The 26,024-nt window shown below is 40.0% G+C and overlaps 1 protein-coding gene and 1 long non-coding RNA gene across 15 annotated transcripts in view; one reads left to right on the top strand and one right to left on the bottom strand.

The window, feature by feature from the left end:
• LOC118708219 (centrosomal protein of 76 kDa) overlaps positions 1-26,024 on the bottom strand; it is a 132,899-nt gene that overhangs the window by 93,066 nt on the left and 13,809 nt on the right. For 10 of the 14 annotated variants that reach the window (XR_004984495.2, XM_036419337.2, XM_036419341.2 and 7 more), the window contains 4 exons: positions 24,946-25,112; positions 23,062-23,395; positions 22,198-22,415; positions 21,678-21,793 (listed from right to left, as the gene is read on the bottom strand). Coding sequence is in view for 13 of the 14 variants with exons in the window: in XM_036419337.2 (XP_036275230.1) it covers positions 21,678-21,793; positions 22,198-22,415; positions 23,062-23,395; positions 24,946-25,112 (835 nt within the window). In the remaining variant the exon portion in view is untranslated. Of the gene's footprint in view, positions 1-11,426; positions 12,009-20,065; positions 21,794-22,197; positions 22,416-23,061; positions 23,396-24,945; positions 25,113-26,024 lie in introns of those variants that run through there. The other 4 variants (XM_036419352.2, XM_036419348.2, XM_036419350.2 and 1 more) reach the window with 4 other exon arrangements.
• LOC123651576 lies at positions 13,979-15,592 on the top strand. The gene is made up of 2 exons (XR_006740372.1): positions 13,979-14,026; positions 15,373-15,592. It is a non-coding gene; the product is annotated as an uncharacterized LOC123651576 (long non-coding RNA).

Below are 26,024 nucleotides of genomic sequence, written 5' to 3'. Positions count from 1 at the left end.
CCTGAGGAGTCAAATGGCTTGCACAAAATGACAGAGTGAAGAGCAGACTCCGAGGCTCCGAAACTCCTGTCATGTGTTGCTGTAGTTGTGTTGTTCTTGCATTCCCACTTGCAGGGGTCAGTGGGGTTAGGGTACAGGATTTCAGGGGTGCTGTCTCAGCTACATACCATTTTAACATGAGAAAACATTCATTATTTAGCAGTTAGAACCTGCCAGTATAGCACCAAAGAATTTTCATTTGAAAAATTTTTAGTTTTTCTTCAAAAGTTGGCCACTTCTTTTTACAGAACCAGACCTGAAAAGCTTAGGCTTTTATGATAGATAGATAGATTACCAATTTCCTCTAACCTCCAAAATCTCAAGGCATTATTTTCTACAATTCCAGTAACCTAAACTTGATGGTAGGCCTAATTGAGATTTCAAATTATTAAATGCAGTGAATTAGTTCTTTCAATAATATAACGTTATGATTTTACTGATTTTTATTAGGTTGAGTTTAATGATTAACTATGTGATGACATACAATGCTAAGAAACAACTGAAATTATATTTAAACACTGTTTCAAAATATTTCCACATTATCAAAGTAATTAAACACTAGGTAGAAGGTAATTCACATAGCAAGGCAAAACTTCAGTTTCTCAAAAGTTATGAGCATTTTGCCCTGGCTGGTTTGGCTCAGTGGATAGAGCATCAGCCTGTGGACTGAAGGGTCCCAGGTGTGATTCCAGTCAAGGACACATGCTGGGGTTGTAGGTTTGATCCCCAGCAGTGGGCGTGCAAGAGGCAGCCAACCAATGATTCTCTCTCACCACTGATGTTTCTATTTCTCTCACCCTTTCCCTTCCTCTCTGAAACCAATTTAAAAAAAGTCATGAGCCAAAACCGGTTTGGCTCAGTGGTAGAGCGTCGGTCTGCGGACTGAAAGGTCCCAGGTTCGATTCCGATGTCAAGAGCATGTACCGCTAGGGGTTGTGCAAGAGGCAGCTGGTCAATGTTTCTCTCTCATCTACGTTTCTAGCTCTCTATCTCTCTCCCTTTCTCTCTGTAAAAAATCAATAAAATATATATATATTTTTAAAGTTATGAGCATTTTAAATGTGTAATAAAGTTGTTTTAAACCCTTCTTTTTAACTCATTTTGAAACATCTCATATGCTCTTAAGATTTACTAGAGAAGTTCCCAGGAAACAGAAAAGCAATGTCTTCCTATAAGTTGCTACAGAATGGCTTTACGAAACAAACTAGTCCCAGTATAAAATGTCTGTCATCAAGAATTCAGAAACAAAGGATGGATGCATGTGGACATGTGAACAAGTGTGGCAAGAGTGGAGGCGGCCGATATGTAAATGGATGTGTGTGTGAGCGTGTGTGAGCGGGTACCAACATGAGAGTGAGTGAGCAAAAAGTGGGTATGGCCGCCAGTGTGTAAGCAAGTGTGCAGAAGGAGGTCCAGAGTAAGAGAACATAGAAAAGGAAAGAAAGAAAGCTTTGGCATTTTAGTGCCACTCATCTTCCTAGGGACTACCGTCTAGCCTTTGGACCTAATATCAGTGACTAAAGCCAACTACCAGGCTCCCCCAGCACACACCACTTACAGGCTCTTATTTATAGCTACTAGAGGCTTGGTGCATCAAATTCATGCACTTGGGGAGGGGGGTCCCCTCAGCCCAGAATGCACCCTCTCGCAGTCCAGGAGCCCTCAGGGGATGTCCAACTGATGTCAGGGAGCGGGCCTAAGCCAGCAGTCAGATGTCCTTAGCGCTGCCACGGAGTCGGGAGGGGCTCCCGCCACCACCACTGCGCTCACCAGCCGTAAGCCAGCTCAGGGTTTCTATCTGAGCGGTCCTCTCCCTGTGGGAGCACACTGACCACCAGGAGGCAGCTCCTGCGTTGAGTGTTTGCCCCCTGATGGTTAGTGTGTCATAGTGACCAGCTGTTTCACCATTTGGTTGATTTGCATATTAGCCTTTTATTATAATAGGACTAGAGGCCCTGTGCACAAAATTTGTGCCCCGGGGGTTGAGGGGGACTTCCCTCAGCCCAGCCTGCACCCTCTCCAATCAGGCAGTTCGACATCCGTCTCACAATCCAGGACCTCTGGCTCCTAATTACTCGCCTGCCTGCCTGCCTGCCCCTAACCACTCTGCCTGCCTGCCTACCTGACCGCCCCTAACCACCTCTGCCTGCTGGCCCGATGGCCCCTAATCGCCCTCCCCTGCCAGTCTGATCACCCCTAACTGTCCTCCCCTGCCGGCCTGATCACCCCTAACCACCTTTGCCTTGGCACTGCCACCGTGGCTTTGTCTGGAAGGAGGACCGGACGATCAGAAGATGTCCGGTCAACCCGGTCTAATTAGCATATTGCCCTTTTATTAGTATAGATGATCTGCCCTTTCTGGCTATGCTCATCAGATGAGCAAGCTCTGGACTTCTTGAGGAAGGCTGACTGCTTTATAGAACTAACACCCCTAATTTCTGTCTCTCCAGAAAGTTAGGTCTCATCAACATCACTGCCACCGCACAACCATCTAGGAGTAAGTTCGGTTCAGATCTCAAACTCTCCAAACCCATTCCATGCACCAGAGTAAATGAGCATGTTAGAACCGACCCTGCTCTAAAATGAAAGTTTTAAACATCTTCTCCTCTTTCTATTCAGCAAACTTAATTAGCTAATTTCCTATCATCTCACAGAACAAATACCATGTAATGTCAAGTATATTCCACTGAAAAATAATTACTTCAGTTTCAGTATAACTTTTTTCAACAAAACTCAAATATATCTTTATTTTATGTAATTTGGCAACACTCAAAGCTTGTACTTACTGCAAATGGATTTCCTCTCTTGTGCCAATTTTAACTGGATTGGTAGTGCTTTAGATACAGCACCATAATTGCCACCCATATCCACTTATCCAAATATTTATTTATCTTCTATCAAGATTGTGTATATACTAAAAACGACAAAGGCATACATTTTTGGCTATTTAGCCATATACGTGTGTGTGTGTGTGTGTGTGTGTGTGTGTGTGTATCCTCTATAATAAAAAGCTAATATGCAAATCAACCAAACGGCAAAACAACCGGTCACTAGGACACACACTGACCACCAGGGGGCAGGCACTCAATGCAGGAGCTGCCCTCTGGTGGTCAGTGTGCTCCCACAAGAGGAGCGCCGATCAGCCAGAAGCCGGGCTTGTGGCTGGCTAGCGCAGTGGCAGTGGCAGTGGCAGTGGCAGTGGCAGGAGACTCTCCTGCCTCCACGGCAGCACTAAGGATGTCCGACTGACGGAGAGTGGGCCTAAGCCATCAGTTGGACATCCCCCGAGGGCTCCCAGACTGTGAAAGGGCACAGGCCTGGGTGAGGGCCCCCCCCACCCAAGTGCATGAATTTCATGCATCAGGCCTTTGGTATCTAAATTCAAGAAACACCTTTCTGTAACTAACTTCATAAGTTACACATTTTTACTATACCTATGAGTAAAATACTAAGTTCTTTAAATTACAAGTAGAATACTTATATCTTCAACACAAAATGTCAGAGTTAAAGAACAACTATCATTAAACAAATTTTTAATGAACTTTAATAATTTCCAACCAATAAAATTCAAATTTATACACATCAGCAATAAATAGGCCAACTATTTCATGTAATCTTACAGATCTCAAATGAAACTGGTCCCAAGAGTTTAGAGGGAAAGTCATATTTACATTTATATTATTCATGACAAAAAGCCTCTGTTCACTCCCCAAAGGATTCAAAGAGGCTAAATTATAAGTGAATATCATACCAAGCAAGTTAAAAGTGGTAAAGTGATGCTGAAACCGGTTTGGCTCAGTGGTAGAGCGTCGGTCTGCGGACTGAAAGGTCCCAGGTTCGATTCCAGTCAAAGGCATGTACATTGGTTGCGGGCACATCGCCGGTAGGGGGTGTGCAGGAGGCAGCTGGTTGATGTATCTCTCTCATCGACGTTTCTAGCTCTCTATCCCTCTCTCCTCCTCTCTGTAAAAAATCAATAAAATATATTTTAAAAAATGGTAAAGTGAAAGAAAAATCTAAATTCAAGAATATGTAATATTTATATACAAATCATTTAAAACTATAAATAAATGGTGGTCAAACACTAAATTTTCCTTGACATTCTACTAGACTCTTGCCAGCCCATTACAACCTATGCTAGAAATCTAAGGTAACTAAGATCTAATGATAATACGAAGGCTGATACTTCAGATTGTTTCAGCCTCAAGAATCATTTTGTGGACATCCAAGCATATATCTACTTGAGACTGTTGTAGAAATTCGTTATCAATCCTGAATCAAAGTATCCCGAGATACTCTTTTTACAAAGGGAAGACATGGCTCAGTGAAAAACAGATAAGTGTAGTATGTATGAGTTGACAAAATGCCCTCTCATAAATGTCCTCATTTGGGTCTTCAAAAATTTTGTAAGGGCTGGACATATAATATTTCCATATTACAGATTTTAAAAAAAATAGGGAGTCAGATCTGACCGGTATGGCTTGATGGTTAGTGTCAGCCCATGCACCAAAGGGACAGGGGTTCGAGTCCTAGTTAGGGTGTGGGCAGGAGGCAACCAATCAATGTGTCTCTCTCACATCCATCTTTCCCTCTCCCTCTCCCCCTTCCTCCCTCCCTTCCATTCTCTCTAAAAACCTATGGAAAAAATATGCCCGGGTAAGGTTTAACAAAAAAGAAAGAAATAGGTAATCAGAAAGTTTACGTGCTTGCCTGAGGTGATTACTAAAGTGATGATAATAAGAGTCAGAGCCAAGAATCAAAACCACTTTTGCAACCAACTCATGTTCTTTCCACGTTACCATGTGACATTAAACGACAGATTTGCAACCTTCCAGAAGAGCAAAGGCACTTGGTAAAAATCAACATGACTCCACAGAAAAATATTTCTCCAGGCCAATTTTAATTTCCAACAAGCATAAGTCATCATCTTCCCACCCCCTATTGCCCCTCCCGTCTTCCCTACCATCCAGGCACCAGAGCAGGAAAATCTGAAAACCTTTCAAGATTCCTTCCTCTTTCTCACAGCAAAAACTAAAGAGCCATGATCTGTTCTAATTTCCCAAATCACGCTCAATCTAACCTTTCATCTCCGTTCCTACTGCCCTCATTCAGAGCTTTATCATCTCAGGTCAGAACAGCCACAACACTCCTAACTGGTTTGGCAACTTAAAGGCTACTGAGACCTAATAATAGAATGAGATGCCTATGTGTCTTTGCCCTGTTTTACCCAGTTCAACCTATATTCCACAGAGCTCCCAGTAATCTTTCCAAAAAGAGTAATCTGCTTGCATAATCTACTATAACCCTTACGCGCTGGCTCTCCACCACCTATCCGGACGGTAAGCACAAACTCAGTGGTGGGTTTGAAGGACAGAAGTCCTTCAGCGCCTCATCCTAGGCAGCACACCTGGCCAGCCTCTCATTCCCCACCACTCCCACACACATCCTATGCTCCGGGGCCGCACAGAAGACAAACTGGTTTAACCTCTTGTGCCAACTCCAAATAATTGGTAGTGACTGCCTGAAGCACCCTGTTAGCAACTCTGAAGCTGCTTATAAATTTAGCAGCAAAAAGGCAATGACGGATTAAGCAGTGTCGGCGTTTGATATGGGGAAGTGAGTGTTGTTGCCACACTGCAGGAATTACTGTGTGTTTTTTTAAATAGTTCTTCCACATTTCTAATCTTTGTGCTTACCACTGCTTCTGCCTAAGGCGTCCTTCGCCTTTTATCCCACTGCTCATCCTTGAAGACCTCCAGAAAAGAGACAGATCTCTGTGAAACCTGCGTACCATCACACCGAGCAGAGCGAGCCCCTCTCCCCTGGGCTCACACGGCTCTCTGTGTGTGCCTCTGCTGTTTGGAATGACTGTGCTGCACTGTGTTAGTTCAGGCGCCAGCGATCATCCTGAAGGTATGGGTGCCCTTTCATCCTCTTTGTATCTTCAACATCGAGTAGAGTGCACATCAATGTTTCTCTCTCACTCCAATCTGAACTGACAGCTAAAATATCTTAATTTTGCAAGTGACCATCTGAACATATTACTATTGAAGCTCCTCCCAGGAGCCTCGAAAGGGCCTGTGTGAAGGAGTGGGCTTTAAGTTGAAGCTGCATTAGCTTCATGATAAATTTACCACTGTGTTTATTTTATTTTGCCTTCTTTAACGACTAGAACTACTTATGTTTACATCAACCATGGAAATTTAAAAACCCTGCTTGCACATAGTAGACGCTCAATGCATGTTTTTCTTTCTTTTTACTGTTTAAAATATTCCGTGTCTTCCCCCCACCCCCCACCCCCGCCACTCCTTCTCCCAGGACAAGCCCACAGCCCCGGGCCTGTGTCCGTTGGTGATGTTAATGTGCATGCCTCCATGCATGTCTTTAAGACTGAACCAAACCCACATATTTGGACACATTGTTCAAATGAAATAATTCTTACCTATTACAGTAACTGAAAAGGCGTTTCACCAACCCGATGTCACTCACCCCCAACCTCTATCCTAAACACACACACATATACTTCAAGTGTTCCTTTCTTTTAAGCGGACACTCTGGAAATATACCAAGTGAAAACAAAAAGTTAATGTTCTTAAACATGATTTCACTATTTTAGCCTTCTCCACAAACATTCTTTCTTTCAAATCAAACAGTGTATTATTCCAAAGCCCTTTCCCCCACCAAATTAGCATGAACCCGATAAGCTTGACTGGTCATATCCCCTTTTCAGATTGCAAACAAAGCAGAAGGTTCTCTAACCAAAGACCTCTCTATTAGTATGCATGCGGGCTTCCATTGTTCCTCCTAGGAAAACCTGTCACCAGTCTGAAGATTGCTTTAACTCAAGATATGATCATAATTTTTTAATGTTCTTTACACATCTAAAGCTAAAGGTACATCAAACATTTTGAAACCAAAATGTGAAAAAGTTGTTTTTGTCAGATGGAGATTTAGGCCAAAGAGGCTGCTGAGTCCATGCAATGAGTCTCATCTCTCATACTATTTTATTAATAATTCTTCATGGCATCCCAGGAAAAAAGCATCATAATCTTGTGAAGATCTGGAATACACCCTAAATTCCATTAATGACTACTTCCTAAAGAATGTGTACACCAAACGTGTCCTAAATGCCAGTATTCTGACAAACAGCAGACTGTACTTCAAGAGGCTGAATGCCTTTAACTTGTTACCAATGGTATAAAAGTGAAAGCTTAACTTTTGTGACAACCAAACAATAAGGTCCTATTATGACTAAGAGTTCATAAACACTGGAAGCATTTAGATATTTATAACATCATTTGCGGGCCATACACAATTACCAACTTAAAAATTAGCCTGCTGTCTTCGGTCAAACATTTAACTCCCCCTAATGCCGTGGCTTCGAGGGCTTATACGGCTCGGCCGGACGTTCCCCACCCCGGGTAGAGGGCTCTGAGTTGTATCTGGCTGCTAAATAAAATTATTCTTCATTGTGTTCTTAATATTGGTCTCACTTCCATGCTTCCCACGTTTCATCATTTTTCTATTTTTAAAATCATGTATTTCCAATTTCTTAATTCAAACTGAATGTGAGTATTCTGGATGTATCAATAATGTTAAAAGTAAACAAGAACTAAAATCTATTACTACTGCATTAAATCCCAAAACAAGTCAAGAAAGTGTTTGAGGTGCTATTTCTTTCTATGGGACTAAGCGGAGTAAAATTGCTGACAGGGGTAAGAATCAATAGTATCTATTCATTCCACGCAACAGCAGCAAAAGCAGCGGCCTGCTGAAAATTTCACTCGCTTGAGGATTACAGACAAGATCCATTTCTCCACACTGAGCACATCCTGAGCAGCACCATCAAGGTTTGCTAGACCAGTGGAGCTCAATAGGGGGTTATTTTGCCCCCACAAACATATGGCCAAGTCTGGAGATGTTTTTTACTGTCACGACGAGGGGGAGGTGGTGGACAGTTAGTTATTAGCACATACTGGGCAGAGACCAGCGATTCTTCTAAACACCCTAGGCGGGCACAGGACAGCTCCCCAACAACGAGTTATCCAGACAAAATGTCAACAGTGCCAAGGCTGAGACACCGGGCCCAGGCATTGTCCCAAACAGCTGGATCAGAGGCACCGCGGTGGTGTGAAGGGACCACAGGGCTACGGGAGGACCTGCTCCACACCAAGCCCTGTGTTCCTCACGTCACGTATGTTATCTGACTGAAACGTCTATCCTGTGAAGAAAGTGACCTCGTTTTACAGGTGGGAAGACTGGACTCAAGGTCACTCCGCTAGGAGGGGGAGGAATCACGATCCAAATTCAAACCAATTTGTTTCATTTAACAACATTACGAACTCTAGAGGTTAGAAGACTTGGATTTGATTCAAAGAGGTACCAATATGAATTTCCCCAAACCTCCATTTATAAAATAACTCAATGAACTGTGCGTGAAAACCTAAGTGCTTTTAATTGCTGACAACATATAATCGTCAACGGGGGGGAGGGGGGAGAGAAACGCCTGCTTCTTACAATGAAAGAATTACCATTTTCCCTCAAAAACAGAATTTATACCAATGTGCACAGTACCAAATTAAACAGCATTTTTAAGAATCAGAATTAAATGTTCAGAAGACATTGTGTCTTCCACAGCCAAGCAATTATTCTTAAAACCTAGAAGGAAACAAACTGTCTAATATAAGTACCGTATTTTTCGGACCATAAGACGCTCCGGACCATAAGACGCACCAGTTTTTAGAGAAGGGAAATGAAGAAAAAAAGATTCTGAAACAAATAGTGTCCTAAAATATTTTATGTGCATTAAAACCCAACATCACAGTCATAAACACATGTAATCAACCCTGTAAACAGCAGCATTTAGAACCATTTTAGAGCCGGGCAAGCACACAGAGACCACACAGAGCCGGGCAAGTAAAAAAACTTTTTTTTTAAAGTATATGTGTAGGCTATATTTGGACCGTAAGACGCAGGGACTTTTTCCCCCCACTTCTGGGGGGGAAAAAGTGCGTCTTATGGTCCGAAAAATACGGTAATATCTTTGTATGAACTTTTTAAAGATTAAATTAATTGACCCTAAAATGCTCAAGTCTGTAACAACTTTGTTTGCGCTCTCTCCACAATCGGTAGCAGAGATCAAGAAGAAAGAGGGTGATTACAGGTGGATCGCTGCTGCGCAGGGAAGAACTCCACACTTCTCTCCATAAAGATGGCATGTTACACTGAGGCCAACATACGATCATTCATAGTAATGATGCGAACATTCTCATCTCAGACTCAGGTTCTGATTTTTAAAAAAACAAAACACCTACCACCAGAATCCAACTCTCGGACACTAACCTACTAGTAAGGCCACAAACAACACGTAAACTACTCTTCAGTATTAAATTCAAGCGACAGTGTAAACCGGGTTTGTTCCTTCAGGAAATCCCCACTACCAATGCTGCACACAACCATTTCCCCTTGAAACACTGGTTCTCAAGGCAAGGCTTTGCTTTATTTTAGAAATGTATCTCTTCATATCATACAATATATTGTAAATAAATTATAAATGCAAGAAGTCTCCAGTAATATAAAGTCCAAGTTTAAACACAATAGGTGAAGTAAACTAAAAAAATTTTGAAATTATTTCAAAAGAATCAGGAAGGCTAGCTTTAAATTAAAAAAAAAAAAAAAAAAAATCTAGTCCGCTCCCTTGGCTCAGTAACTGAGCTTCAATCTATGAACCAGGAGGTCACCATGTGATTCAGGTCAGGGTACAGGCCTGGCTTGTGGCTGGATCCCACGTTGGGGACGTGCAGGAAGCAGCCTATCAACGATTCTCTCATCAATGATGTTTCTCTCTCTCCCTCTTCCTTACTGGCTGAAATCAATAAAAAGTATATTTAAAAAATTATACTTGACGCTAAAAATAGTAAGTGTTCTACTGGAATTGAAAGAACTGACAACATAATCTTGAATCCTCTTTATTTAATTGATTTAGAGAAGGATTTTCCTTAAATGTCATTTTACTGACTAGTTCTGAATTACATCTTTCACCTGAAGCATTTTGACACTCCCATCAACTTTCTAAAAGAGAGGGTGGATTTTTTTTTTTAATGTTTTTATGAGTTGACTCTCAAAAGACAGAATTAGAGTAAAACTGAATAGGAGAAACCATTACCAACCTCCTCCTCATGATCATCATCAATAATCATGTGAGTAAGCCCTAGCTACGTGTTGATGTGTATGTGATAACATGTGACAACCTGGGAAATTTACATTACACAATGACCTAAAACCCATTTTACCTATTTATCGGATATCCTGTCTGCTTCTTACTTTACGAGACTTTTTTTGTTCACCGCAACAAATTTTAACATACAGGTATAGTGGTTCATTTACAACTTCCAGATACTATAAAAATCGTTACTTAGTCTCTTCAGCATCTACCGAAATAGCAGACTTCTCCTCAGGGCTCAGATTCCTTTATATTTCCAAACCCAAAGAATATTGTTGCCAATTAAAAAAAAAATACTATTAGATGACCACTCATTCGCAAAGGTGCCATTTTCCTGACACCCGAATGAACTACCCTTGACAAGATCTTGGTGAAGCTTTTATAGCACCAGGCACATCACAAACACACACACAGGTCAATGGCCAGGGCAGGGGAGTGTGCACACAGCTTATCGCCGGGACCAGCCCACTGGGACCCAGCCCACCGGGCCCACCGGTTCCCAGCCAGCCCGGCAGCCGGGCCGGGCCGTGCGAGCCCAGCACCCCGGCAGGTCCGCGTCCCGCAGCGGGGAGGGGGCGCAGCCAGGCCGCCCTCCGCCCTCACCACCCCTTTGTGCCGCTGGCTCCCACACACACTCCTCTGACCTACGCAGGGTCCACTCGGCCACATCGCAAGCACCGGCCCCTCCCACCGTGGGCCCAGGCCCGGGCCTCCCGAAGGGGGTAGGGGGTGGGAGGTGGGAGGTGGGGGAACGGAGTCTGGGCGGAAGGGCCCCGAGCCGGCGGCGGGGGAAAGGGCCGTGGCGGGGGTCTGCCCGCGGGAGACGGGAGCAGGAGGTCGCGGGGCAGAAGGGCAGGGTCCCCGAGGCGGGGGTCCTCCCTGGGGGGTGGAGGTCGCGGGGCGGAAGGGCAGGTTCCCCGAGGCGGGGGTCCTCCCTGGGGGATGGGGGTCGCGGGGCGGAAGGGCAGGGTCCCCGAGGCGGGGGTCCTCCCTGGGGGGTGGAGGTCGCGGGGCGGAAGGGCAGGTTCCCCGAGGCGGGGGTCCTCCCTGGGGGATGGGGTTCGCGGGGCGGAAGGGCAGGGACCCCGAGGCGGGGGTCCTCCCTGGGGATGGGGGTCGCGGGCGGAAGGGCAGGGTCCCCGGAGGACGCGGGCGGCCAGCTCACCGGCAGAGGCAGGCGGCTCTCCCGCGTCGCCGGCGGCGGGCGCCAGGGTGACCCGGCCGTCCCTCCAGACGCGGATCTGCGCGGCCGAGCGCACGCGGCGGCGGGGCTGGCCGGCGGCGCGCAGGGAGCCGCAGCACTGGAAGCACACGGCCCACGCCTGCTCCTCGTTGATGGGCTGGTTGTAGAGCCGCAGGATCTCCTCCAGGCTCAGCGCGTCCTGCGGGCCCCCGGCCGCGCCCGCGGCCTCCCCAGGCTCCGGCGGCCCCTCGCCGCCCGCCGCCGCCGCCCCCCGCGGCTCTCCGCCGCCCGCGGGGCCGGCCGGCTGAGCCATCCCGCGGCTCGGCGCTGCGCTGGACCGCCGCGCCCGTGCCGGCGTCTCCTCAGCCCCGGAGCATCGCCCTGGCGCGCGGCCGCCACCGCCTCCTCATCCCCGGCGGCTCCGCCCTGCCCGCCGCGCGCGCCGCCGCGAGGGACCAGGCGGGGGGCCGGCGCGAGGGCCTGGGCGCCGTGGGCGAGCGCAGGGCGGCGAGGGCTCCGCGATGGTCCGGACCAGGCCGCCGCCAGCCCGAGACGCGATGGCGTCCGCCGGCCCCGCCCTCCCGCCGCGCTCCGAGCGGGGGCCGCCGCGCTCCACGCTCCCGGTCCGCGCGGTCCGGGGCTCCTCCGGCTGCAGTTGCGCCCGGGCCCCAACCGCGTCCGCCCGTCCCCACCCCAGCACCACGGGGAGATCCGTGGCACAGGGTCCGCTGGGAACGGGCGTGCCGAAAGGGTAATGAGGAACTCGAACCCGGCCCGCAGTGAATGCACAATGAAATGAAGGTCTGTGTCAGCAGCGCGGCCTCGGGCGACCCTCCCCGCGCCTCCCGCGGGCCCCCTCCCGCGCCTCCCGCAGCCCCGGAGGCGATTTCTCCTGATCAGGCTTCTTGGTACTGCGGGGGCCTCGCTGCGTCCTCGTTGCGTCCTCGTACCCGCACCCAGCTCTGCTCTTTTTGGGTAGCTATCGCCACCAACAAACCCTACCATTTACTTCGTTTTGTTTATTGAATACCTCCTACTGACTCCCAACTTCCCTGTAAGCTCCATGAGCACAGGGATCCGTGGGTTTTGCTTACTGACTTCTCCCAAACGCATAGACCAGGGCCTGGGGTATAGCATGCTGTAAATCATTTGCAGACGATAGTATCGGCCTCCTTCCAGATTCATTTGTAATGTTTGTACATCTCCTCACTAAGATCATGTCTGCAATGACCACTATCATCAAAGGCTAGTTCCTATGATGCGGAAGTGATAACACAGTGGCAAGATTGAATGGAGGGCAATTGGCTGAAGAATAAAAGAAATACTCCTGGGCCTTGCTGGACTCATTAAGTATGCAAAAAGTATAAATCTTAGACAAAATAATCACTGGTAAAAATTTTAATCGGCAACATTTCACTCTAAGGCTAGGCCTGTGTGAGAATCTTACAGAGTTGAAAGCATCAAACAAGTAAATTTATTTATAGTTAAGTACCAATAAATCTTTTAAAGGCAGCTTTTATGTGTGAAACTAGACATTGCATACTTAGTATCTGCGGAAGAAATTACAATGGTCGATTCTTAATGCTTAAGGTACCACAATACATACAGCAGGAGTGGGGAGGAGAAAAGCAAAAGGATATAAAAAGGTAAGAAATTTAAAGAGGTACCTTATTATAATTTCACTACAAGAGATACAAAACAACCCTAAGTAACCTCACTCAGGGATGGATTCATAATCCTGTCTGTGGCACTATATACCAGTCAAAACCCTGAAAAGATCTAAATCCTTATGATATAGAAATGATAGATTTATAAAACCTTTTTATTTAAAACATGGAAAAACATTCCCCCAAATCCCTATTTTAAATGTTTAGATCCTGTGTGAATTTTGAAAGTGCAGGGAGCTTTAAAATAACTTCAACCATGCAGAAAAACTTACTTGGAAATGGTCTACTTTTATAGACAACATCACCATCTTCTGGCCTTATAGGATATTGCAGCCATGTTGCACTGATAATTATAGCCAAAAACCTATTGCATTTTTGTCCTTGCCTTACCCCCACCCCCTCCAGACAAGCTGAGAATAAACTGAGGAATCCATGAGGCTTAGGGCAGTAAATAAATCTCGAAGTAAAGATAAAGAAAGGAAGTAGGAAGAGAGTGGAAGTGAAGAAACAAATCCAAACCTTATCTTTAAAAGATGGACTTTTTTCCCCCCAATACAAATTTATGAAAGCCCTTCTGTAGTATATAACCCTGTGATTGATTCAGTGCCATATTTTTCTTCCTAAAATGTATTTAAATTAAAAAACAAAACAAAAAAAACTTTTTGGGGCAAACACTTCACAAAATATGTAAATGTCTAATCTCTGTTGTACATCTGAAACTAATATATTGTATGTCAACTATAATTGAAAAAGAAAAAATTTATCACTTAGGGAAGGAAAAAAACGTTATTTTAAAAAATATATTTTATTGATTTTTTTACAGGAGGAAAAGAAAGGGATAGCCAGAAACATCGATGAGAATCATCGATCAGCTGCCTCCTGCACACCCACACTGGGGATGCGCCTGCAACCAAGGTACATGCCCCCCACTGGAATCGAACCTGGAACCATTCAGTCCGCAGGCCGACACACTCTATCCACTGAGCCAAACTGGTTTCGGCAAAAACTTTATTCTTTAAAACAAATTCACAACAGAATTTTTTCCTTTCCCAAGTGAATTTCTTGCCTTTGTGAGCTAATATGAAATTAAACTTGAGGCAAAATGACAAGTAGAATGTTATTTGACGTTTCTTCTACATGCAGAAAAAATAAAAGGTACTTAAAAATTCTATTAAAAATCTAGTCATTAAAAACCTAAACACTTGATGCTTTTTTTGCACAAAGACAGCATAATTCTAGTACTTTTTGTATGATTATAATAACCCTTTGAAATTTTATAAATCCCACCATTCATTATCACGGGACTCTTAAAAAGTAACTGTTGACAACTCAAAGGCTATCAGAAATCAATATATTTTCAGGGGTTCAAGAAATAATGTGGAATAACTTGGCACCTTTCCATTTTCTCAGGTTCAAATACCTTTTATATACAGTATATTTTGTCCCAAACACGTCAATTTTTTTAATTCTGAGGCATCACTTTTATTTATTTTAATATATTTTTATTTATTTTAGAGAAAGAGGAAGAGAGAGGGATAGAGAAATAGAAATATCCATGAGGAAAGAAAATAGAATCATCCATGAAGGAGAACACTGACTGGCTGCCTCCTGCACACCCCCTACTGGGGATGGCACCTGTAACTATGGTCTGTACCCTGACGGGGAATAGAACCCAGGAGCTCTTGGTTCCTGGGTCAACACTCACCCACCAAGTCACACACCAGTCTGTGGCATCATCACTTTTAAATAATTGTTCTATATAACTAAAATGTCTGAATAATTCAAATAAATATTTATATGTATTCTTCCAAGTGCTGAGAGATCTGTGAAAAATAGTGGCATGTTTACTCTGAATATGATTTTGTGTTGATTTTGTTGTACTGATTTAAAAAAATGGAATCCTTGACATTTTTTCTTATCTTATATTTACTTATCATCTTTGCAGAATAAATGTACTTCATGCTTCATACTCTGGATGTGCTGGCTGAGCTGCTCTGAGTCTTTCAGGGAGCACGGCCTTCAGGGAACACAATTGGCCTATGCAGCCCAAGCTTATCCCAGACACTCCCAGACAATTGCTCCTAAGAGACACATTCACCTAGAAAAGTGCACCAAAAAGGAAAAAAAATAGAACAGCGTTGTTTTTTTTCAATATCATAACCTAAATTTTCATTGCCCACAATTATAATACCTTATAATTTTACAGTGATAGTTTATACTTTCAAAGTGCTTTCTTTAGTTATACAACCTCTATCTTACAGATTATAAAATACAGGACTAGTAAATGAGATGGGACTGGAATCCAAGGCTCTGACCAGCTGAGCTCTTTCTGCTGTTACAATCTCTCTCCAAACTTGCACAGAGCAAGAAAAAAGTCCTGACACTTCATCCTTCAGTCCACCAAACATGACAAGCAGATGCTTTAAAATTTGTACTTATTGATATGAGTGAATAAGCTTTTGATATTTTATACACTTTAAATGATGTGATACCCCATATCCTTGTAAATTCATTGGCAATTAAGTTTCACCATAGAGTCATCATAGCAATTATCTTCCATCCCCATCAAAGCACTGTAAATCACTCCTCTAAAGCTAATTCCACCAACAATCATAAAGGCAATTTAAAATGTATCTTTTATAATTTTGATAATCAGTTGAATATTAACCAAAATCTTTAAAATTAGTCATGAAAACTAGCATGTGACCTTATATGCAGAACTAAGAAGTACAAAGGCCAGAGAAGAAGACAACAAAATTGGTTTTCTCTGCCCGATAAACTTGTAAAGAATTAACTTTTTCTTTCCTGTGGCAAAGGTATACATTTATTGGAAAATAACCATTAATACCTTTTTTGCTAAGTTATATACTAAGCCGTTGTTTTCCACAACATTTTCATTCTGTAACATTTAAGTTTATATGTTTACCAATTCTACCTTGAGATAAAGTTATATATACCCACTGGTAAAAATTGAGAAAAAGAGGAATAAGGTAAAGTATATGAACAGTGTATTCATGAGGGACTCTGGAAAATACAAGGCCAAACAAGTCATGTTTCACCTTAAGGTGATTCTCCTTTGAAACAATTACTATGTTTTAAATATGTTTCTATTGACCTTAGAGAGAAAGGAAGGGAGAGAGAAACATCAATGAGAAAGAACCATCATTTAGCTGCCTTCCCCATTCCCCCAATTATTTTTAAACCAACAAGGAGAGATGATATTCTGATTCTGAATGTAGGTGGAATTATTAGCTTCAATTAGTTAAGAAGATTTGATTTGGAAAAGACGGCATATAGATCTAAATTTTAGGCCAACCCAGTATTTTACACTTATGGAAATTTTAGTCTGGTATTATAGAATAGACTAGTATAATAGGGACAGAATTAAGTGTCTAGAAATAAGCACATATATCAATGGTAAACTGATTTTTGACAAGGTTGCTAAGAACATTCAACAAGGATAGAATCCTCTTTCTTTCCACCAAATGGTGCTAGGACAACTGGATATTCATATGCAAAAGAATAAAGTTAGACCGTTACCTCACAACATATACAAAAATTAAATGAAAGTAGACTAAAAACCAAAGTATAAGAGCTAAAACAATGAAACATTAAAAAGAAAAAACACATAGGGATAAATAAATCTTCTTGAACTTGGATTGGGCAAAGAATTCTTATAGACATGACAACAAAACCAAGAGCAACAAATGAAAAAAATACACTAAATTTTACCAAAATTAAAAACATCAGTGCTTCACAGAGCACAATCAAGAAAGTGAAGATAACCCACAGAATGGGGAAAAATATTTACCAAGCATATATCTCATAAGAGACTTGTACTAGAATATAGAAAAAACTCTTATACTCTATAATAAAAACACAAATTACTCGATTAAAAAATGGGCAAAGGATCCAAAAAGACATACAAATGGCCAATAAGCACATGAAAGGATGCTAAACAAAATTAGTCATCAGGGAAATGCAAATAAAAACTACAATGAAATACCTCTTTACATCCAGTAGGATGGCTAGAATAAAAAAGACACATAATAATAGGTGTTAACAAGAGTGTGGGCATATCAGAATCCTCACACTGCTGGTCAGCTTGAAAAATGGTGCTGCTGCCGAAACCGGTTTGGCTCAGTGGATAGAGTGTCAGCCTAGGAACTGAAAGGTCCCAGGTTCAATTCCGGTCAAGGGCATGTACCTGGGCTGCAGGCACATCCCCAGTAGGGGGTGTGCAAGAGGCAGCTGATCAATGACTCTTATCGATGTTTCTAACTCTATTCCTCTCCCTTCCTCGGTAAAAAATCAATAAAATATATTTAAAAAGAAAAAAAAAGAAAAATGGTGCTGCTGCTTTGGAAAACTATTTGGCAGTTAACCAAAATGTTAAATATAGAATTTCCATATAACCCAGCAAATCCTCTCCTAGGTATATATACCCAAGGAAAATGAAACCATGTGCCCACACAAAACCTTGTATACTGAATACTTATAGCAGCATTATTCATATTAGCCAAAAGGTGGAAACCACCAAAATGTCTATTTGACTGACAAATGGATAAACATATATGGTATATCATTGAAATGAAATATTTGGCCACAAAAAGCAATAAAGTAATAATACATGCTACAACATGGATGAATATTAAAGATATTATGCTAACTGTCACGAAATACAATCTATTATATGATTCAATTCATGTAACATTCCAGAATAGGGAAATCTATATTGAAGATAAATTAGTAGCTGCTTAGAGGTTGGGGTAGTGGATGGGTGTAGATAATGGGGAAACAGAAGAGTAATAGCTACATGGTACAGGATTTCTTTCTGAGGTGATGGAATATTCTAAAAAACTAGTGATGGTTGCCTATCTGTTTATAGTACAAACCACTGAACTGTGTACTTTAGGTTAGTTAATTATATGGTATGCAAATTACCTCAATAAAGCTGCAAAATATTTTAAAATGATGAAAAATCTGTTTGCTTATGTTCAAATTGAATAGATTTTTGTAAACTCTGACAATTAACTACTTTTGTATTTATCATTATTCCCATACTCTCACCATACATTGTTGGCAAAGAAAAAATTTTGTAAAAGTTAAAATAACTGGCTAGTTACAACTACTATGTAAATAAATGGATTTCAGAAGTAATTCTCAGAATATAAACTATTACTCAAATATTTTCTAGATGCTTATTAGTGGCCACTATCCACATGCCTCAGTCATTTACTAAATCTTTACCCAAACAAATGGTAGAATTCTACATGTCTTTATGTAATTGACATACCACAAGGAACCTCACAGACTCTCAGGGCCTCAGCTTCCCTATGACATCCTCCCTGAACAATTATTCTGGCCTCATCTGTCAGTGACTTGATACCATAGTTTTATGTATTAGATTATGTGACAGGTACCATAAAAGACAGATAGATGCCTTCCATATTCGTACCTCTTGGGCAGAACCACTAATATGAAAAATGGAAATCTGGATTGGTATGGTGGCTCAAGGAGCGAACAGCACATTTTAAAAAAAAAATTGAGATAGCATTATGGCAACAAAATTTTTACATACTATAGGTTGAATGGCCATACCTTATAATCCCATCCCCACATAGAGGAAAAATTCATATCTGTGTACATAAATACAAAAAAAAAAGGTAAATTCAAATTCAGAACTTAGTTCTAGAACTAATCTGCTAGTAGAGATATGTGTGCTTGGACAGGAAACTTCTCTATACAGTGGATTAGAAGACCTAGGATTCCTATCAAGTCCAAAACCCTGTTATTCCAGGCCATGAAATATTAAATCATGTGTAAAAATAGATAAACATAAAGGCATTTAAAATTCTAGTTCTGATTAGACTAGTACCTTCAAAAACACTAGGAAACGTCTGTTTTGGAATATTAGTACAAGCCTAAATTCAGTAGAATCAGAAAAAGAAATCTCTCATTTCATAGAAATGTATGTGAACTGCCTACCAGCTAATAACCTCCTCCCCTTTCCTTCTAATATCCATGATTATTTCAGCACTGGTGTCAAGTAGTTAATTCACAAGCCAATTTTACAACTCAAATGTAATTACAACGATTATGCCAACCAAATCTCAGAAGAAAATATTAAACATTTAAAACCCACCTTTAATGCATTAATGATCATAACTTGTGTTGTAAATGTATACTATGCTATATAAACAGTCTGTTAAGGTCCTTCTAAATTGGATGGCTTTGCCCTGGCCAGCAGGCTTGGTTGGCTGGAACATCATCCTGTATACCAAAAGGTTGCAGGTTCAACTGCCAGTCAGGGCACATTTCTAGGTCACGGGTTTAATCGATCAATATTTCTTTCTCACATCGATGTTTTTCTCTCTCCCCACCTTCCACTCTCTCTAAAATCAGTAAAAACATATTCTTGGATGAAAATTTTTTTAAAAAATTATATGGCTTCTACTTTATGTTTGACTATTTTAGATTTTATAGTATAGCCCTAGCTGGTTTGGCTCAGTGGATAAAGCGTCGGCCTGCAGACTGAAGGGTCCCAGATTCATTTCTGATCAAGGGCATATGCCTGGGTTGTGGGCTTGATCCCCAATAGGGAGTGTGCAGGAGGCAGCCCATCAATGATTCTCATCCTTGATATTTCTCTCTCTCCCTTCCTCTCTGAAATCAATAAAAATATATTTAAAAAGAAAAAAAAATTATATAGACTTTAGCCAATCTGCTTTTTAATTACCAACAGCTAGAAAGCAATGATAATTTCATTGGTATAAAAGTACATATTAAAAAGATCATTTAATTCCTATTCTTATCTACTTAAATAGGTAAATAGATAACATTCCAGAATAGACTACACAAGCTAAATACACAGGTAAATTTAATTTTTATAAAGAAAAATTATAAGAGTAGTAAAATTTTAGTGATAAATGCACTAAAGTACGTTATCTTCTGAAATAAACCATTTTCAGAGAAAAGCGTTAATTCATGCCTATTAAAGTGCATAAAAAGGAAATTTATTTTAGAATTTATATCCAAGGAGCTCTTATGAATACATGAAGCCCAGTCTCAATGATAATATAGCCTTGATCTTAATATAGTCTGCCTCTTAGTACATGCCTCATAAATAGTTTGCTCCCAAAGTTGAAAAGTTTTAGCCCTAACAAGCAATTTTCTCTATTGATAGCTTTATGAGTAATTTTGGCAACAGAATAAAAAAGTCTTATTTTGCTAATTTTTTAAAATCATGTCAGTCTCACAAAAAAAATCTAATTATTGTTTTCAATAAAAATTGACACAAAAAGGATATTCTCATATTTTTAAAACAAGTTAAACCTTAAATATTTATCCTATGCAAATAAAATGAAACGAAGAGTAAATTTTAAGATATCTTTAGTTAATTTTTTAAAAAATGTTAATTGTATTCACAATGGTAAATTAATGAAAAGAATAACTTGCAGAGTCAACTGGTATACCGTTCCTAAGGACAAGGGTAAAATCTGTGCACAGAGATGCTGAAGGACAGTCAAATCTATCATTTACATTTGCAGCTTCTTACAAAAAAAGTCAGACTGCTATAGTTTTTTTAATGCTCACTTTTAAAACTTGCTCAATTTTAAAACCAACATCATGGAGTCATTCTTATATACTCGTTTTTAAGTGGCCTCACACAATGATTCTCTGATTTAGATTAGTCAGATATACACTGATGTTTTTATCATAATGAAATAAAAAAATAAAGAAAAAATGTGTTTCCAGAAGATGGCACCCATGAAAAGGCTAGTGATGAATCCTTTGACCACAGAAAATCAGCAACAGAATGCCAATACTAACTACAGAAAACAATTTGTCAGGATCACAACAGAAGGTTATAATGAATTTTTTCTAAAATACCTAGTTCATTTTTATAATGAATGAAACTAATACTTACAAATTATTCATGTATTTTCATATGAGGTTTGTTTTATTAATATTTGTGCTTTTCCGGTACTAGTTTTTTTCCTACTCTTGCATCAAGTCTTCCCATAAATCTCTGGAAAGTCACAAATATCCCTATGGTCATGGGTAAACCATAAAAGTGATAATTCATCAAAATGTCTTTTAACCTATGTAATAAATAAATCTGTTGTGAGGTTAATTTCTCCTAATTTATATCAAATAATATCAATCTAAGAAAAATAATTATCATACTTATTTTACTGTGGCTCAAACTCTCAGACATATATCTTTCTGATTACTTATTAATGTAAAGAAAACTGAATTTTACATTCATATTTAAATTACTGAATACCTATAAATAAAACACTATTTATTAAAATAGAATATGCACTTAATTTATACTGAATTCCACTCAAATGTATACAAGTTTTTCATCCTTAATTTTTAAATACACACATATTTTTTAAACATTACAAGTATATACAAAACTGAAATATGACACCCAAGTCAGATTGTGATTTTTAAAATAACTTCTAAACAGGCAGTAATATACAATGTGTAAAAATCCAATAAAATACAGGTATATTCTTATACAAATGTTAGTCCTATAATACCGAGCGATATTTACAAGCAAACATGATCCAAACAGCACATGCAGATTCAGGGTAAGTAAACACTCGGACACGAACTGCCAGTCGCACCTGGTCTCCACGACAGCAGATTATTTCTTCACAGAAAGGAGACCTACAGAAGGAAGAAAATTTATTCACTTAGGAAGTAAACATATGCTTTACTTTCTTATTTTTAAGTCAGTCAGCATTTTAAATAATATTTTAAAATCCTGTCTTTACTACCAAGGGCTATCTAATTTTAATTATAGACTATTTCCTCATGATCTATACATTTAAAAAATTAGTCAAGATCAGAGATCCTCAACGGAGATTGCACTAAAATCACTGGGAAAATTATCCCAAACTATCAAAAGCTATATTTCAAACTAAATGAATCATAATCTGTGGCAAGGAAGGCAAATTTATTTATAAAAGTTCCCCATGTGAATCTTAAGTCATTTCTAAATAACTACCAGACTAACTGATTTCTTAAAGCCCTACCCCAAAATATTTATGAATTCATAAATTCCACCTTACCGAAGACATGTGGCAAATGCACGCCTTGCATTTCTATACACAAAATGTATTGGGAACCCTTTAAATGTGTGACCATCAGGTACAGCCCTCCTTATGGCATCTTGAAATTCTTCATTGCCTGCAGATATACTTGTTGTTCGCTCAAATTCATAAGAAGCCAAAGCTGGTGATAAGAGATAAGAAAGCTGGTCTTCCCAAACAGTAGTGAGGCCAAGATCCTATAGTAATCAAAAAAGAAAAAGTAAAACACAGTATTTTAACAACCAATTATAACAAAACTGCTGATTATTCTAATATCTAATATTTTAAAACTTCCTATTCTTATAAAAGTACATAAATGAAAAATAAACTATAGGTATCAGATTTTAATTCTTGAAGAAAACAAAAAACAAAAACATTCAATATAATGATGTTAATGGCTCCAAATTCTATACTTCTTTACTATCCACTAGAAAAGATCATATGGAATAGTCCTACTATGGAAGACAGTAACAATAAATTGTGAGATCACAGTTTAGTAAAATTGAATCTGCTTAATTTGATTGCTCCTACCATAAATTCCAACTACAGGAGGGGAGAAAAATCAACAAACTAATTACATATATAAGTAAACTCAAATATTTACTGAGCATTTATTCTTTATTTCTAGAAGGAAGTAATAAATTCTAGAAATACTGGTGAATTTAGAAATTTCTGAGTGTCAGAGCTTATCTCATGACATTCAAAACTATAAGCTTTTAAAGGTGGGGACAGTACTATTTGCCTGGTTCAGGGCTAGAATATCAGATACACACCTCAAAAATTGTTTATCCATAAACAAATGAAAAAAGAAAGCATAAAACTACCAGTTTCAGTATTAATTACCTTCCTGTGTTCTGACACTAGTAACCTTAGCTGCATTTCTATTTCATTGCTTGTTACTGAAGCATCAATTGTGGATGCACACAGAGGTGGGAAGGGAGGAAGGGATGTTGTAGCTCCTGGAGCACACACAGATTTGATTGCTTCTTCACTCATGGGTTTCCATTTAGATTCATCATTCAAATCAAATACACAGGTTTCTACTGAGTCAGAGGGTTGACAATTTCCCAGAAACATCTGATGATTGAAAACACAACCAATTGTTCGATATGGGTACAATGGTTTGGGCTGTTCAGCAACTGGAGGTTCATCAGTATTATTAGATTTATGGATGTACCTAAAAAAGGCAAATCATTTTATATAATAAAAACTTAAAAATTAGGAAGTCAGCATCTTATTGAGGACACTTCATGCCCTATTTCCCAGGACTAGAGTTTTAATATTAATTTTTCCTTCTTATCTTTCTATAATTTGATTACTCTATATTAATTATATAGCGTATCTTATGCTATAGAAAACAACTTTACTGCTTTAAAATGAAAATATATTTTATGCATATTGTTAAAATAAAAACATCTATCTTAGATAACACAATTAAAATAATTTGGTTATATATTATAAGGTATAATTAATAAAGATGATTATCAACTAGAAAAGAAAAAGAATCCAAAAAAATGAGAAGGGGGCTCAAGGCTGTGGCTTTATCCCAATATACCACATCCCAATATGCATCATCTATAATAATAATCTATAATAATAAAACATGAGCCAATATGCAAATCAACCAAACAGCCCAACAGTAGAACGAACAGCAGAACAACCGTTTGGACGGCCACACTATTACATGCACTGGTATCAGGCCAGCCAAGGCAGATGTGATGCGATTGGTCAGAGAGGACCCGTAATTGCCCCACGACTGCCCTGCAGAGGGAGGCCCAGGCCACCAGCTGGTGGGGCAATCAATCAGGGGAACTCTGCGATCACTCCAAAGAGGGAGGCCCAGGCTACCTGTCTGGCGGTGCTACAGCAGGTAGGTGGGGCCTCCATCTGCAGAGCAATCAATCATGAAGATCGCAGACTGCAAGAGGGCACAGACAGGGCTGAGGAACTCCCTCTGACTACACGATTTCATGTACCAGGCCTCTAGTCCTATATAATAAAAGCGTAGTATGCAAATTGTCCCCTTGACCAAAGTTCGACGAGGGGGTGAGCCGGCCAGGGGAATGGAGGGAGGCCCTGGCCGATGATGCTGGCAGATGGCCAGGGGAAGGGAGGGAGGCCCCAGCACTGGCAGGCAGCTGGGAGAAGGGAGGGTGTACCCAGCCAGCAGCTATTAGGGACCTGACCAGTGCACAAATGTCATACACTGAGCCTCCAGTTGCTATATGCCAAAGTTACAGGTTTAATGTCCCATCAGTGCACATACAAGAATCAACCAAGGAATGCCTACATGGGACAACAAATTCCTCTTCTCTCTAAAAACAATAAATTAAAAAATTGGGGGGGGAAAAGCCTGAAAAAAATGTCCAATGAATTTATTAACACAGACATGGTGACCTCATCAAATTTTCAAAAAAAATCGATTTCAACTTGAGTTTATTTTTGGCTTAGAGCCTTAAAAGCATATGCAAATTATATAAAATTAGAAGTAAATATAATGTATATTTCTACCAATATTATGTAGGTAAAGAATACTTTAGTTGTACAAATTTTCTTAAGAGTTTAATTACATAGTTATTTTAATTAAAGTAGTTTTAGTCACTGAAAAGGCTTTAATAACTAAAATTATCAACAAGAACCTTTGATATCGTCAATTTAAACAAAGAACCTATAATATAAAACATTTGCATCTTCATTTTCATATCTTTGTAAACTTAGCTGGCTAACCTGTGTCCTGTTAAACTCTCCCAAAAAGTGATGGTTCCATCGGTTCCACAAGTCATAACCCAAGCATGAGGTACACCTTTTGCCTTAGTCCCAACACAGACAAACGCTTCTAATCCGTAACCAAGAAGAAGGCTGCACAGAAGGTTAGCATGATCTTCACAGTCACCCTATAAAAATAAAATTAATTTAAAAATTAAGTATCTGTTCCTTCATATTGCCTCCTCAATTAAATATAGAAATACAAAATGACAATAAAACCTATTATTGTTTCCTTTTATAATAAATCATTAAATAGTGTTAAGCTGAAATAATAAGAGTGGAAAAATAAAATACAAAATTTAGAAGAGCCTAAATTATTTGACAAAGTCAGAGCTCAGAAATCTAATAGTTATAATTTATACTTTAAGAGAGAACATTCAGATTCCCAAGTTTATAAAGAACTCATACAATATAGAAAGAAAAACAAAGATTTTAAAAATGAATAGCTAATGAACATGGACAAACTGACAAATCATAGAGCAGAAAATGCAAGTAAATGGGAAAAAATACAAACTGAAAACAATGAGTTATAATATCTATACATTATTATTTTAAGGAAATACACAGGAGAATGACTGGGTAGTATACAACAAAATGCCAACAGCAGCTATAATTAAGGTGATTATATATAATTTCCCCCTGTATGTTTACTTTGAAATCTAATTAAAATACAACTTTTAGTATATGACTGATACAATGTCCAGTGCACTTATTTGCTCAGGCTCCAATTATTTTTTTTTTTTTAATATATTTTACTTTTATTTTTTTATTTTTAAATATATTTGATTTTTTTTTACAGAGAGAAAGAGAGAGGGATAGAGAGAACCATCGATGAGAGAGAATCATCAATCAGCTGCCTCTTCACCACCCCTACTGGGGATGTGCCCGCAACCAAGGTACATGCCCTGGGAATCGAACACAGGACCTTTCAGTCCGCAGGCCGATGCTCTATCCACTGAGCCAAACTGGTTTCGGCTCCAATTATTTTTTAATTGATTTTTAGAAAGAAAAAGGGACGGTAGGGGGAGCAAGAAACACTG

This window comes from Pipistrellus kuhlii, unplaced genomic scaffold (genome assembly GCF_014108245.1).
Source record: "Pipistrellus kuhlii isolate mPipKuh1 unplaced genomic scaffold, mPipKuh1.p scaffold_m20_p_6, whole genome shotgun sequence".
Classification (NCBI taxonomy): Eukaryota; Metazoa; Chordata; class Mammalia; order Chiroptera; family Vespertilionidae; genus Pipistrellus; species Pipistrellus kuhlii.
Note: the sequence above shows the minus strand (reverse complement) of the source record. Positions and strands in the feature narration are given on the sequence as shown.